Genomic DNA, 16,386 nt, shown 5'->3' with positions numbered 1-16,386 from the left:
CAACAAGTCCTGACCTACAGGACGTCAATGGGAAATATACAGCAGGTAGCCCAAATGTTATATAGTCTGGATTAAAAATAAAATATCTCCTCGAGTGATTTACTCATGAACAGGAAGACACGGAGGTGAACTTAAACCTGGAAGGAAACTCCACTTATTAAAGTGGAAAAGCACCCTGAGCTCAGGGTGACACTGGCTGAGCAGGACCAAGGCTGATTCAACATCTCCATCTAAGAGTAACTTGTGGGGTGGGGAAATAAAGCAAAGGTTAGAGCCTACGGGAAACTAATAAGGCTGATCATATAAGAATCTCATATAGTGTAGCCCCAGGCATCAACTGACATATGAAAAAGTTGAAGCATTCCAGACATCTGTATGATAGTGGGAGTATAAAAAAAACAGGTCAAATTGACAGTTTTTGTTGTATGCAAACAGATGTATGCATTGGATGATATGTACATACATATATATATATATATATATATATATATATATATGTATACACAATTCCAATTTATTTTTAATGGGGACAGACGACACCAACAGTTGCCTCAAGGTACTTTATGCTGCAAGACCCTACATTACTGCAGAGAAAACCCCACCAATCAGATGATGCCATAATAATAGCGAAGGGCACTCATTATACAGCTACATGTCAATTTTTGTACAAATAGCACACCTTTCTCCCAGTGGGGAATCTAGTGTGTCATGAACTAGTCCTGTTATATTTAGACAACGAGTGAGTCAGTAGCTTTTACAATAGAAGTGCTCTGACGCTCTGGAATTATACTTGTTCATGAATACGTTTCTTAAATAATTGATCGTTTGCTCTGTTAAAATGTCAGGAAATTTAAAGAATGTTTAGACAGTTTTCAGGAGGCCGGTGTGACTTCATCAGCTATTATTCTTTTTCTCATCAAACAGTCCAACATCAAAGGGTTTTGTTACATAAGACAAAAAAAAAAAAAAAAAATCCTCCCTGTCAGCCGGCTGGGACTGTAATGTTTGGCATCTGTGCTTACAAAGTTTTTTAGAGGAATAGTTTTGGGAATATCCTTTTTCGCTTTCATACTATGTTGTATGACAGCATAAACAGCTAACCTGGCATTATTTAAAGATTATAAACTGACCTATTAATATTTGACATCTCAGTATAAACAATAAACTATAAAAATTACACATTATCTTCTGGTTCCTCTTCTATTTTCCACAATTCTTATTAGTACTTTGAACAATTAAGTGATTACGAGAACAAGTGAAAATGATTTCAGCTGATTGCCAATTATATCAGTGCTTTTTACAGCTATATTTAAGGAGCAGAAGTAGCGAAGGTAGATTAGTTGAAATACCTCACGTCAGAGAGGTGAAGAGGTGAGTGCAGGGAGAGTGGGTGGAGACGAGTGTTGCGGATGATTTGTGACAGAAGGATAGCAGCAAGAGTGAATCGGAAGGATTACAAGATGGTAGTGAGACCTGCTGTGATGTATGTTTGGCAGAGTTGAAGATGCAAAGATTTTCGATGGGAGTGACTAGAATGGACAAGGTTAGAAATGATGAATATATCAGAGGGACAGCTATAGAGAGGAAGGATGGTGGTGAATATTAGACACACGGTGTTGAAGATGGAGCTCTCAGGCAGGAGGAAAAGAGGTAGACCACAGAGAAGCTTCATGGATGTAGTGAAGGAGGATGCTAGGGATGGGGTGAGATGGAGGCAGATGGTCTGCCATGGTGAACATCCCAAAGCAGTTTTTTTCCTAAAAAAAAAAACATCGTGGGCTGTGGGAAAAATTATAAAGAAAACAAGACAGGAAAATGCTAACAAGAACTGACAGTAGCAGCAGTCATCTTGCCTCAGTGCTCTGTGTGGCCACTCACTGCAAACACAGCTGCTTCCACGCAGCCAATAAATCTCTGTTGTTGGACACTAATCTATTTTCTTTCACAGCACTTCACCATGGGAAAAAGTTAGTTAATGTTACAGGAGACACAAAGTTTCAAATCCCATTAGTATCTCAGCTTCTTTACCTCAAATCGCTGGTTGCTGACTTTTTTGCCTTTCTTGTTCCAGACAATCTTGGGCTGTGGATCTCCTGTGGCCTGGCACACAAAGGAAGCGACTCCCCCCTGGACTCCTGTCTGGTCCTCTGGGGTTCGTGTGAATCTAGGAGGTGCTGTATGGGAAAAAAATAAATCAAACATCAGGTTCACACCGACCGTGTTCCTCTGTGTGGATGCACATCCACATGCCGGAAAGCAAAACGATAAGTTGTGACAGATAGTTACAATCTTGATAGAATTTGCACCACTACTATTTGCAGGCACTCCTATAAATATTCTCTAATAGATTATTATGTTTTTTCCTGTTCTCTGCTTTGTTGTTTAGCACCCAAATATCACTTCATATAAAACCACAAACTTCTGCTTACACATCAGTAACAGTTAAAGTGTGATTGTGATCTGTGCTGCACTTAAACAGAGTGTGAAAGAGGGACACCAGCTGTGTATGTGTTATGCAGTTTAAGGAGGAAAAATTAAGGACAATGATGCAGCCTGGAAACGATTTCAACAATCCAATTGTGTGTGTGTGTGTGTGTGTGTGTGTGTGTGTGTGTGTGTGTGTGTGTGTGTGTGTGTGTGTGTGTATAATGTCAGCTACTTCTTGAAGTAGCTCTACACCTTCAGCACATCTTTCTGTTGGATGTTCACGAGGTTGGCTTTGTCTGTGCGTGTGTCCTTTTTTTTCTGTACATGTGTGTGTGTGTACGTTCCGCCATGTTTTTCCCTCTGTCCCTGTACCACCAAAGAAGCTTAATATTTCTGTGCCATAAAGGATTTATGAAGACTTACTCCTGACATGACCACTAAAGCCCCTCGTTCCAGGGACGCCAACAATATCATAACCGCAGCCTCCGCTGGATTGTGACATCATGACATCAAATAGATTCGGCACGTCAGTCACGGCACGTCACCACCAGCTTGCCTAATGGCATTCCAGCCAAACCAGAAAATCCCTACTTAAGGGCTTACCGCCAACCGCCCTGACAAAGGGAGAGAAATTGCTTTTTGCTGTTTAAAAGGAGGGAGGGAGTAAGGGAGAAAAGCTAAGCTCTTCAGAAAAGAGAAGGAAACAGAGAGAGAGAGAGTGAGTGTGTGTGTGAAAGAGTGGGGAGAAATGAACAGAGGAGTGAATGAGATAAAAGGAACGAGTGAGAGAGACAGATGGAGAGCAGCAGAGGGAGCGAGCAAGACACCGAGGGGTGAGACGGAGAGCGAGCGAGCCAGATGTACTGGCAAACATAGCCGGAGAGCCCCAAGCTGCCCAATCACCTCTACACCTCACTGGCTCGCAGCCAAATCTACCTCAATGGCTGACTAAAACAACGTGTGTGTGTGTGCATGTGCATCTGTGTCAGAATGCCACAAAAAGGTAACGTGTGCATGTTTCCGGGTTCTTCTTCATCCTCCGTGCCACATTACATGCAAACCACATGTTTCGGGTTACGATTAGGCTACTAAATGCTTATCGACAGGCTCGAGGTGACTGACAAAAAAAAATTGACAATCTATTAGTCGTTTATTTATTTCAGTCAGCTGCGGGGCAAGAAATACCTTCATCGGGCCAAGCTTTTAAAATAAGAAAACTTACATGTTTACCAGGAGGATCTGCATGTAAAACAAACAAATAAACCAAAAAAATTTAAAAAAAAATTTTTTTTAGTATCTTAGTTGACAAATCAGTCAAGCAGAAAACCAGTCTGCAGATTAACAGAGAACAGAAATAATGACCTGCCTGCAGCCATAACATGTAAAGTATGTGCAACATTTTTTGCGTGTGTCATTATAATGCATGTGTGTGTGTGATGCATGAGCGAGTAGATGGGTGTGTCCCTCTGAGAGAGAGAGAGCATGGGAGAAAGAGAAAGAATTGAAGAGCAGGAGAATCTCTCTCTTAATCCTCTTGCTAATCTCTCCCCCACAAAACAAATGAAAAGTGTAAAGCCAGCAGGGCCATACTAAAAGGCACGGTAGATCTTTCCAATTGCTTTTTTTTTTATCTATCCCCCTCTTTTTTTTTACCCACCCTAACCCTGATCATTCTCTTCATATATCTCGTGTTTAATTGTCTTACGTTATGCTTTGCCTCTCTATCTCTCTACCCCATCCCAGTTTTTTTAACCACTGAATCCCTTCTTTCTCCCGCTTCACAGCTGCTCTCCTTCCTCCATCTTTCATCCTCCTCCTTGTTACTCTTTCCCCATCTCCTCCCTCCATCTCTGGGGTGTTACATAAGTCTTCCTGTCACATTGACTGACTTTATGAAGGGGAGGTGGGGTTCCAACCGTATGCTCCACACTTCTCCCTACTCTCTCCTCGCAATTCTCCATCTCTTCTCTCCTCCCCTCTCTTTATTGGCTCTCATCCTTATTCTCTTTTCTTTGATTTCCCTTTCAGTTACTTCACTGTCTTTTCTCTGAATTCATCTTCTCTGTTCTCCTCCTCTGGTTTCCTCCCTCTGGGTGTCCTAACTGGTCTGTCTTTTGCCTTGATCATCAGGGGTTTTTTTTGTGACTGTGCCACTTGGTGGGATTAAGCACTGACATCTGGGCCAAAGGAGGGAAGCTGAAACTCAAAAGGAAACTTAAATATTTGTACATGTTTTCAGGAGGGACAGAATATGTACAGGTTCATTGTTTGGTGATATAGATGGACTCGGAAAAATGAAGAACAATTACAGCGAGAAGGTGCTCATGAATGTTACCATATGTTACCACATTTCCTCACACCATCCTTCAATGTGATCCAAGATGGAAGTGAAGGAAAACTACTAAGTGGTCCACAGAGAGAGATTTAGAGGGAATTAGACGGTGCCAATCTTTTCACTCTGGTGTGTGTGTGTGGGGTGGAAGAAGGGTGGCCTACATAGCAATCCATATAGTGGGACCTAATCTACACAACAGATTGCAGAAATGACTCCTGAAATCAGCTCCTGTCCCTGCACCACTTCTGAGTCACGGCTGAAGATCTACAGTAAACAAAAAGATAATCTTCAGATCTTCCCTGTAATTAAAAATAAAAGAAACATAAGAATTTGGGTACCACCAAATAGAACTAAAGATTTATAACCTGAATAATCTTCACACATGCTTTCACATTTAGACATTGTCTTTTCCGTCCAATTTTTAGTTTTAATTTTGTAAATGGTGACAAATATTATGCTGTTTTGGAATTAACTACAATGGGGTGATGGGGGATCAGTGAAGAAGCACTTTGAAAAGACAAATAGCCAGACTAAAGGAAGCTAATGGCACCGTGTAGGAGACTACGGGGGCATATTATAGCTGGCAGATGCTGTCTTAACCCTAGAGGGAGGGAGAGAGAGAGAGAGATCGGGTTTGTAAGAACAGATGCTAGCACAAACCTTTAGGGAGCATGATTTACGGATATAGTGTACTAGGATTGGGAATGTGATTAGATATAAGAATGGAGAGCTGATGTTGGGCAAGGAAAACAGATGGAAAGTAGTGGAACTTTAAAGGGTTGATAAATAAAAGTCTACTTTTATTGCGCAGAGAAATTCATGAATATGTGCTGAGTAATGAACAACGACTGAAATGTATATTTTATTCTCAAGACTCATGCATTTGATTACAATGAAGATTAAGGAAACCTAGGAGGAGTGATACATTCATTTGATTACATTTTCTACTAAAAGTAACCCTTAAATAGCAATATATTTTGGACAGGCTAAGGGCTCTTGACTCATTCCTACACATCTTTTAAAATGCTGCAAATTATGTGCCCTCATGTCTCATCTTGTGTGCCCGCAATCACTTAGCTGATCCGATACGAAAAAGCCATAAAGCAGACAGGCGGATCCGAACAAATCAAATCAACAAAAAGCAATGGATTGAGCAGCACGAAATGGGACTATTCTGCCTGATACTGCAGATATCAATTGGAAAAGAAAAACTAATATAAACAATATAAAAATATAGCAGGAGTAAGCTGAGTTTTCATTAGTGAAAGACTAAGGTTTCAGCTAAAAGGAGCAGACACGGAGGTCAGCTTTTCCTATGTGCTGGCTAATGTTTGGAAATGTGGATCAAATTGTTTTTAACCTTTATGATCACATCAAAATCAGGGGCATCTTCATCTACATACTCATAGATAATCCTGGGTGTCTAGTTGTGTGTGGACGTGTAATCATGCGTATGAACAGGTTATGTGAGTACTCGTGTGGGAAGTTTTGATCATGTCTAAAAACACTGACTAGATCTTACCGAGCATCTGTGCTGCACCTCAGATTCATTAGTATGTTAGGGATAAAGGGAAAAGATCAGTACCCAAAAGAGGACTGAATCAGGCTTGTCAGACAAGTTGAGGAACGAGGCCAATATAGAGGACTGAGCCAGGGCCATGATAGTCAGGCGAGAATGGGTGGGCAGCTGGCCAGAACCATAACTTAAAACACATTAACATCAAAAGGACACATTAAGAGCAAATTATCAGCTGCTCGCTTTCGTCCTGGTAATGAAATTGGATTGCTTGGGCCAATAAACACAGAGACAGCTATCATCCTTCTGTAGAACACAGAAACATTAATTGGAAATTATTTGGCAAAATGGGCAATTTCAACTTAGCAAAATTAAATTTTACACAATAAAGTGCCGTAACATTTGGAACAATTTCACATTAAAATATGATGTTATTCAGGTTGCACAAAGTTTAAGTGTCTATTTGAACCAAGCCAAAACAAAGTATTACATCTTTCTTTAAACTCAAAGCCCTGCAGTTTTTTGGGTGAATTTATTATTTGACTTATTTGACATAGATTAGGAGTTTCTGAAAACCTAGCCAGCTGATGTTAACAAGCATTAATGAAACATTGTGATTTTTACACTAATGCAGGAAAAGACAAAATGCACTTTTATTGCTGATAGTTAACGCACATCCAATTAGCATGACACTTACCCACCCAAGCTGCCGCTGGGTTTGGCTAGTGCCGAGTTAATCAGGGTTAATTTGTTAGAAACACAAGGGGAGGAATTAATCAAACAGGATCTCTTTTTATACACAGGTCATTAGAAGCACATGGGCTTCCCACTGGGTATACTACTTTACTGGGTCAGAGCTGGCTTCCCATAAAGAGGAACAGAGGGTTTTTTCAGTGCTGGTCGCACTGCATTAGTTACAGACCACTGGTCAGTTACGTTACAGCAAAGCTAACATTATCCAGGCCTCAACACAGATGAGTGCACCTGCTAAGCTAATGCTAAGACAAGGTGGTCAGATTCTGTTACTCACAGATGAGCGCACAGCTATGCTAGCTGCTAATAGCTACAGTGCCTGTGATAGCACAAAACTGAGAAGCTTCACATTTCTTCAGATTCACATGCACTGTCCTGCTCTCAGCCTATCACCTTACTCATGGTTTGACATTAATAACAATAAAGAACAAATCGAGGGATCACAAATAGTCAATTTAACAATAATTTAACAGGCTAATTTACCAGAAACAGTAAGACCCTGAATCCTAGCGTGAGCTAGTTAAAATAAAGTAACACAACTTTGATTGGCATTTTAGTTTCGTGTGTTAACGACTTTGGAAATTGTTTGTGATGTGGCCCATTTCTGTCACCTTCTGCTGCACAGATCAAAGATTTAAAATGAGCAGATGAGCATGAGGTGACACATCATCACTGAAAATGAATTTTAATACAATATAATGAATTATTTCAGAAAACATACCATGAATTATTTGGATAATGACTAAAATTACTTAAGTTGATGGATGGCATTTTCATTTAATAATGAGCTGCACACATTTCTTATAACCAATCCTTTTCTCCACTGTCGGAGCAGATTTCTGAAAACTGTTAACCCTTCTACTGTCCATGTGTCCATAAATCCATAAATCCATTACTTCCTAAAAAAATTGTATATATTGCATTTTTCATTTTTAGGATACAGGAGCAGAGGACCTAATGTAAATAGACCGCCTATTGGTCTATACTAATTTTCATTAAAAAAAAATGTATCATATATAAATGTAGGTATTAGTAAAAAATTGAAGTCAGTTTTAAAGCAAAGACTTTATCCGTTAAATAACCTGCTTTACACTTTGCTTCCTTTGATAGCTCTGAAGTAGAGCGGAGGACTGGAGGGGCATGTACTTTTTCGATTTCATGTGGAGACCAACAGTGTCGACTCAAAAGCAATGAAAGATCTTTTTTTAAGTGTTACAAAAGCTCAAACGTAAAACTAAACCATTGTGATTGTACAGAGAAGGGTTACTCACAACGAAGATAAAATTAAAAAGATGTATTATGTGTTAGATCTGCCTGTTCAGTTTATACAAAACAACTGCTGGATCTTGCTTAATACTGAATGGGGAGCTGTTAGAGTAGTCCTATAATATTCATTTATTTCTACAAAAATCTTTGTATATAGTACAAAAAAGTGTCATTGATGGCAATGACTTCTCACAAAAACTGTATGTTAATAACAAACTACAGAGAGTTTCACAAGCGTGATCATACCAGTTTAATTTCTTGGACCTCACCCAATAATGAATGACATCACTCATTTATATGTCAGCTACATACCTAAATAGGTACAAAGTTTAAATACATACATAAAGTTTGGGGCTATACTTTGAACAGTTGGACACTGTTATTGATCACTAGTGCGCCAGTCATTTGAAAATCTGAGCCTACAGAGGAATTCGGCAGCTGTCTGCATCATGGCCCAAACTGCCATGGGCAGGTGCTGACACTGTGACATTTTGAACGGACGTTAACCAGTCATGTCAACCAGGGTCGGGGCTTTACTCTCTTCTTTCAGTGAGCAAAGCGATACAAATCACAAAAGAAACAAGATCCCTTAAAGTAAATTGCTTGTATATCTTTCACGCACTTAACAAATTCTTTGGGCTCAACCCGCTGACCCTAACCTTTAGGCTAACCTGACATCTGTGACCCTGTTTCTTCACCCTGATCCAACGAATCCTGACTATAGCTGCATCCACACGTATTGGAATTTTCCACTTTAGTTTTCTAAAATATCTCTGACCATTTCCATGAAGATGAAAATGCAAAAAACGATGTCAGTTGTCATCAAGTGCATGCCAAAGCAACAGGTGGCAAAATAACCTCAACTGTGTCGAAATGTCAGCGATTCAGGAGCCTGAAAAAATACTGAACACGCAGTCTGCTAACAAAAAAGGAGATAAAGGCACAAACATTTGATGTTGGAAAGCAAAATCTTCACCCTGGTTTTTCAAAATCTCCTTTCTCAGTGACCTAAAATAAAATGTATGTGGACGAAATGTCAAAACGGAGGAAAAGCTATGTGTGTGTGTGATTTACAAAATAAGCAATGCAAAAATGTAAAAACTATTTAACACTATTTAAGGTGTAGCTTAGTGTACAGGTGTGGGGACTGTGAAATCTGTCCCCATACATGGTCGCTGTTCTTGCAGTTGACGAAAGTGTGTGAAGAAAGTAAGAAAAGCTAGCTCTGCCGTCACTGTAGCATTCTGAGCCAACCATCTCTCACATTAAGCTCATCCAAAAGGCCAAGTGAATGCTGGCAATGGCAATGTGTTCAGAGGGTGACGGGTCAATCAGTCACCACATGAGCAAGTTCTTTGTTTCCAGTGTTGTGCACTTGTCTAATATGAATGAAAAGATTATTTTTTCTAGTAAAAAACAACAAGAACAAAAAGACTTAGGAGTTTATTGAGTTTATACAAAAAGCTTTCAGAATAGATAAATCGGAGAAGAGTTTCACATTACTGAAATCTTCCTGAGGCATAATCTTAAAAAACTCTTGCTTGGTTTCAAAATGTACAGTCCTCTTACGAAAGCACATGGCTGCGACTCGATAATGCCATCCCTACTGTAAGCCTCTGAAACATGAGCTGTTTCTTTGTGTTGTGTTTCACATACTGCGGGCTGGAGTTTTCACTGATACATCCAAGCCACACGGGGAAGCATGGCAACTCGGTGGTTTTTGGGGGCAAATGCAGGCCAGCAGAAAGAAACCCTGTTGTTGTTTTGTTCCCGCTCACCCTGAATGATACGAGAGAGATGGAGTTTCTTGTATCTCGATGCGTATGTGTGGCAGTGGCCTAGATTGTGACAGGATCATGGCATTACTCTTAATCCACCAGATAGATGTCATATACATGCACGCGCACAGAAACACCGAGAAAGAAATGTGTGTGTGTGTGTGTGGGGGGGTGGAGAGTAAAAGAGGGTGAATTAAAAAAATAAAAACATGAAATCACATATGCAAGCTCAGTGCACTGCTTGCACAGTCGTACCAGTGCTTGTGTGCAGAATGCACATATGGTGAAGTCATGCAAGGTTTCCAGCTATGCACATGGGATACTGTTCCATTTGATTGCGTCATAACACTCTAGTGTAACTATACAAGTAACTTGGGTGTCGAGCAAGGGCGTCGATGTCATCGGGATTTCTAGAATTTAGTAACATTTTATGCCACATATCATAAAAAAATGTGGCCTCTTTTTTGAGAAAACCCTATTATTCTTCAAATGTATTTCATTCATTCTGCATTAAGTTTGAGGAGAGATAAGCACAACTGAAAGCAATTTTTTAGAGGGGATTTAACATTTCAAAACATGTCGCCACATTATGAAGACCAAAGATGTCAGTGTGTCCCAGCACCCCCTGTTTGAATCCTCGGAATTCAAATCTCAGAGTCCCTACTGTTGATATTAAAAGAAGCTCTGAATGTCATACACAATGAGATAAAAAGAGGAAGAAGCATCCCACCGCCCCCTTTCAAGCCCTCTGTCCCTCCTTTCTCACCAGATTACATGGATGTGCTGAGAGGAGGCAGAGAGCGAGCGCGAAAAGAGCAATGGAGAAAGTCACAACGAATGAGATGAGGGCAGGAGAAAAGAAAAACAGACAGAGAAGGCAAAGTATGAATCCTTTCCCCTCTTGTCGCATCTGTGCTGCTCCCGGAACTCTCATAGAGGAACTGTGGGAGCATCATTGTTTTGATGGATGACTGGGCCTTAACTGGCCGACCCTGGAACTTACACGTGGGACAAGAGGGCAGGAGGCTGAAAGGAAAACAAGAGTGGTTTGCGGATATGTGTGCGTGTGTGTGCTATAACTGTGCTCTGGGTGACTGTGTACTTTTAAAACATTGCAGGATGGAAATGGCTGACTGAAGCCTGCACTTGTGTGTCATTACAGCAGCTTTGTGCATATGTATGCCTGCTTTAGAAGGTGGTGATGAAAAATGTGCTGTATTGTATAACCACAAGCTTGCTTGGAACTACGCTCCATTCTCCTTCCAACAAACAGCTACGCATGCTTCATGTATTATATACTTATGCAACAAGCATTTCAAAACAAATACACGCAATGAAATTTCCACTAGATACCATTTTGACTGAAAAAGTATAACTCCTGGATGTTTAAAAGACCCATAAAGCTTGACTAGCAGCCTTTTTCTCTTACATTATTCCCTTTCTGAGTACTCCCTGAGTCTTTTAGTACTCCCACATTCCTCTTATGCCTTAATGTCTTTTATGCTTAGTCTCAACTCAGACCGGAGCATTTCATCATCTCTGCTATAAGATTCTCATTGCTAATTGTCAACCTGAATAGTCAGACCTGGCCATGTCTCTCTCTCAAAAACTCTGGATATATTTCCAGGCACATCAACTTAACACGACGTTTTTGGATTCCAAAACCTCCAGAGCCACGTTTGTCCCTCTCAACAGCTCCCTGTGGTCTGTCAATCTATACAGCCTCCAGTTATTTAAAAAAAGTGTAGCCTAAAAACCAATAAATGAAAACAGAGAAAACAAAAATTGTTTGACACCTATGACACCTAAAAATTGTGTCATAACCTAATCATAACCTGATCTATTACCTTGTGTGTTTGCCACTTAATTCGGTAGAACCTCAACAGCTGTGTTTAACATGGATGTATACATATTAACGGCTCTTTTAGTTTCCAAATCCAAAAAAAAGAGGAGAAAAATTGAGAATTCTGTGGCTCTGCGGCTGGATTTTACTCCAAATTTAACTGAAACTGGCTTTTTTTAAGCTTTTGTTATTAGCCTGCGATATATTTTATTTATTATCAGAGAAGGCTGCTTTTATTTTTTTTATTGGCACAAATAGATAGAACTGACCTTCCTGAATATCACAAATATTCAGTTTTGTTGGTAATGAAAAAACTTGCAACACTGAAATGTAGCTTTTTTGGTTCCCCAATTTCATAAATGCAGATGAAAATGCTCATTTAAAGTACCCAAAATTTTGTGAACAATTACTGGAGACAAGAAACACCTGGTAAAGATTTCTATTATTTACACTTATTAATAATGTTGGTAGGCTATTTTACACTTAACATGCAATGACATGTTCTTCATAAGATCAAATATGTGTCTCAGTACAGATTTTTGTACAGATTTGATCTTGTAAATTCATTCAGTTATACAAGCTAAGCTTAAACTATTGGTAAATTAGCTCATGCTTAAGAAAATGAATCACCAACTATCTGGTAATCATTAGAGCACAAGTTAAAAAAAAATCTAAATTTGAAAATTCCAAAATGGACTATTAATAAACTAATTGTCTTTCAGTTTTAATTTAGCCTGTGGTTACACATAATAAGCATTTTGATGACATCATCTTAGGCTGTGGGAAAATCCATCCTTTTATAAACCAGATGATTAAACAAACAAACAAACAAACAATAAATAAATAAATAAATAAATAAATGAATTTTTTGTTCAGTAACAATGAAAGTAACGATTTGCAGTAATTGCAGCTGTAGTTTCAGCCAGGATGTGACTATACCCAGTATGCTAATGTGCATGTAAACTTCCTTGATAAATATATCGGATGAGGATTGGATGATGTGATGAGCCACGGGGATCACACATGGATACACACAAACACACACACACATGCACATGGTATAATCACAATTACACAAGCAGTAGGGAAATTATCTGATTTGCCATATGTGGTCTGTCTATCCATGCCAAGTAATACTGGGATGGACAAAAACATCTGGCCTTGTATCAAACCTGCTACCAAACATACAGTCATGCACAGATGTACAAACTCACACAAACACACACACACACGTATAGTAGGGATGTGATATCTGGAATAGTGGTCTATGAAACACAAACAGCTATATATAACATACATAATATATACAATTAGCTTAAGCAATGAAGCAATGAATCACAAGGTACAATAAATTACAGCAACAGTTTATAAAAAAGCATTTTATTATATTTTTTACACTCTACATACTTTGGAGGTTTGTTGTCACGTGCATCTTGAAGAACCTCAAGTAATCTCAGAGTAGCTAAATGTTAATGAGATCAGGGCTCTGTTGAGTCCATGGCATCTACTGCAGATCTGTTTGTTCTGCTTTCATGACTCTGGCTGTTTGTTTGGTTTCATCAGAATAGACCAAATTAAATTCAGACTCCTCAATGTACACAAATCCAAACATATAATGGCCATAAACCTCTGCACAATATTATATACGTGCATGTGTGTGTGGCTGTGTCTGCAGTAGTGCAGAGTGTGAAAGCACTCACTGTCAGCATCAGCGAGGAAGAGGAAGCTGAGGAGGAGCAGGCCTGGACAGGAGTGCATCATGGGATATGTCGACACATGCATGCTGTATCAGCCGTGAGCTCACTGCCTCACTGTACAACAGGACAATAGAAACAGGCTCTCACAACCTGGGGAGAGAATCAGGGAGTCAGAGAAAGAAAGAAAAGGAAACAGAGTTATTACAGAAAGTCCAATTTTTAGAGAATTTCAGACATTATATCAACTGTGGGTACACACACACACACACACACACCAACACATACACGTACACGGGCACACACAGACTTGAAGTGTGTGAGTTCCCTCTGGGCCTCACACTCCAGTTATGCAGCTGCCTCTCCCCTTCTCGCTTCATTAGGACCATACACTCATTGCCAGAGGTGTGTTTTGATGTGTGTGCACTTGTGTGTGTGTTTGAGAGAGAGAGAGAGAGAGAGAGTTGACTAAGTAGCTGATGAATTTCAACTTATGGCAAACATTTGGCATTAAAAAATCAGCGACTTCTGAAGTTCAGTTATGCTTTTTTTTTTTTTTTTTTAAATCTCCCAAGACAGCAATGGTCTGAGTTTTTCTGCTTTATTTTTTTTTGCCCATTATATAATCTACAAAGCTTTAAAGTACTACAAAGTACTTCAGTAATGGATTTCTTCCAAATGTGCATCATATCGTCATGATTTGAAATTGATAAAAAAGGAATGACTGGCTTTAAGATGGAGGGGTGGAAGGCTAGAGCAAGGGATTGATGGATGATGGGCAGATTAAAGTGGGAGGAGACTGACTAGTGTTATCTGCTGGCTATGTTGCACACAGTGTTGGATCAACATACAGCTCAATGTCTCTATCCCTTCATCTTAAGCCTCCTTCCTTCCTTACACTCTGTCAGGTCCTTTCCTGCTTTTAAAGTCTTTAGTCTCCAAAACGTTCCCTCGTCACTTCCTCATATCCTTTCTCTTTAACTTACGTTCCTTCCCTTTTCCTGTCATTTGCTATTACGCTCTCCCTTGCATCATCCTTTCTCCTTTCCATCAGTCGATTTTTTTTTGTATTATTCCTAACTCTCTGTCCCTCTAACTGTCTGTCTGTCTGTCTGTCTGTCTTTGTGCCATCTGCAGCGCCTGGTGTGAGTGTTTGGCATTAGAAGAGACAGGCGTCAGTCTGTGTGTCAGAAATCTCACAGCTCAAATCACATGACACAATGAGACATGGCAGATCACTGCTGCTGTCCAGAAGCTGACGGTGTTGAATGAGAGACACTGAAAGTGAGCAGAAGCAGGAGAGCAGGATAGGCCTGCGCTGTAGTGTACATGCGAGCATATGTGCGGGTTCATGCTCACGCTGCTTTACGTGAATCCCTGTGTTCGCTAACTCTGACTGCAGGTACCTGTAACTGAACTGTTTCTGTGTGCATCTACATATGCATCTGTGCGCGCCTGCAGCTGTGTGACTGAGAGGGTATGTGCATGTGTTTGTGTGCCTTCCAAAACTGGACAGATTCATCAGCGACGGCAGCAGCAGTCTTAATCCCCTCCACTCGTGAACAAGCCATCTGATTAAAAAAAGACAAGGGGGGTGGGGTGGAAGACTGGAACCCAGAGCTCTTTGCATCCCTGCAGCTAAGGCAGCAAACAACTAAAACCCTCGCTGGATTTTCCACTTGGTTTGGTTTGGAACAATTGCTTTGGGATAACCTAGATCTCTCCCTGCACAAATTAAGTCCTGCACTGATTTACACTACTCTAGTACAGTATGGCCGGGCACAATACTTATTGGGTTTCTTGAGGATCTACCCAAAAGAAAAACACGTTTTTTTGTGTGTTCTTACTAATTAATTCACAAGTTATTTTGTTATTAGCTGTAAAAATGGCTCTCAATTACACAAACTCTACTTATTGTACTAATTTCAGGGTGACTGCTGTTGTCATTCTAAATGCATACTCATAACAGAAGGAGCATTCTTGACAGAGCATTCATATGCACATTTGTGTAATTAAGTCTAATTTCCAGAAAATTCAATATTGGTAAAGATGGATCTTTTTTTTATGTGTGTGTGTGCCGTGTATGCCCACTAATCACTGCAGCTTATTCACTGTCACTGGAAAAGCCTGCATTATTTAGTAACTCACTTCACAGCGTGTCACGTTAATTAAAGAGCTAACTCGGGGTGGTTTAGGGGGTGGCAGTGATGGAGGTAGTGATAAATAAAAAGATATGAGAAAAGGTGTGTGGAGAGAGGAGAAATAAAAGAGGAGCGGTAAACAGACAAGAAGGGAACCCGTAATGGAAAAAAGACAAAAGGAAGATAACCTGAGCCCAAAATACAAACTTACACACACACACACACACACACACACACACACACACACACACACACACACGGACAATCATACACACACAGCCAGGTAGTCACCAGATTGTCATCTGGTGGCTGTTGTTGTTAGTATTACTGACGGCCTAACAGAAAGCTTCCCTCTATGCCCGAGCTTCTGCTGCTGCTGTAGATCACAGTCGGCCCTAAGCCATTCACTTACATTAGTCCCTATCACTCAATTATACACTGTCTGTCTGCCTGGGCCTGCAGCTATCTGTTACACTTATCGCCGGAATAGCTTCTGACAGAACAAAGACTAACTGAAGAGTGGCAGACCGGCTTATGCTTCTACGTCCGGTACAGACGGACGGACGTAGAAAAGTGAACAGGATTAGAAAATATGTCCACAGCCTTGTTTCAGTAATAATAATAATAATCAAG

General features: G+C 40.1%; 1 protein-coding gene across 1 annotated transcript in view; it reads right to left on the bottom strand.

The window, feature by feature from the left end:
• ptprdb (protein tyrosine phosphatase receptor type Db) overlaps positions 1-16,386 on the bottom strand; it is a 147,993-nt gene that overhangs the window by 55,031 nt on the left and 76,576 nt on the right. Inside the window, exons 6-7 of the mRNA XM_039613748.1 lie at positions 13,619-13,765; positions 2,029-2,174 (exon numbers count right to left, since the gene is read on the bottom strand). Of these exons, the coding sequence (XP_039469682.1) occupies positions 2,029-2,174; positions 13,619-13,700 (228 nt within the window). The 5' untranslated portion in view covers positions 13,701-13,765. The remainder of the gene's footprint in view (positions 1-2,028; positions 2,175-13,618; positions 13,766-16,386) is intronic.

This window comes from Oreochromis aureus, linkage group 6, assembly GCF_013358895.1.
Source record: "Oreochromis aureus strain Israel breed Guangdong linkage group 6, ZZ_aureus, whole genome shotgun sequence".
NCBI lineage: Eukaryota > Metazoa > Chordata > Actinopteri > Cichliformes > Cichlidae > Oreochromis > Oreochromis aureus.
Note: the sequence above shows the minus strand (reverse complement) of the source record. Positions and strands in the feature narration are given on the sequence as shown.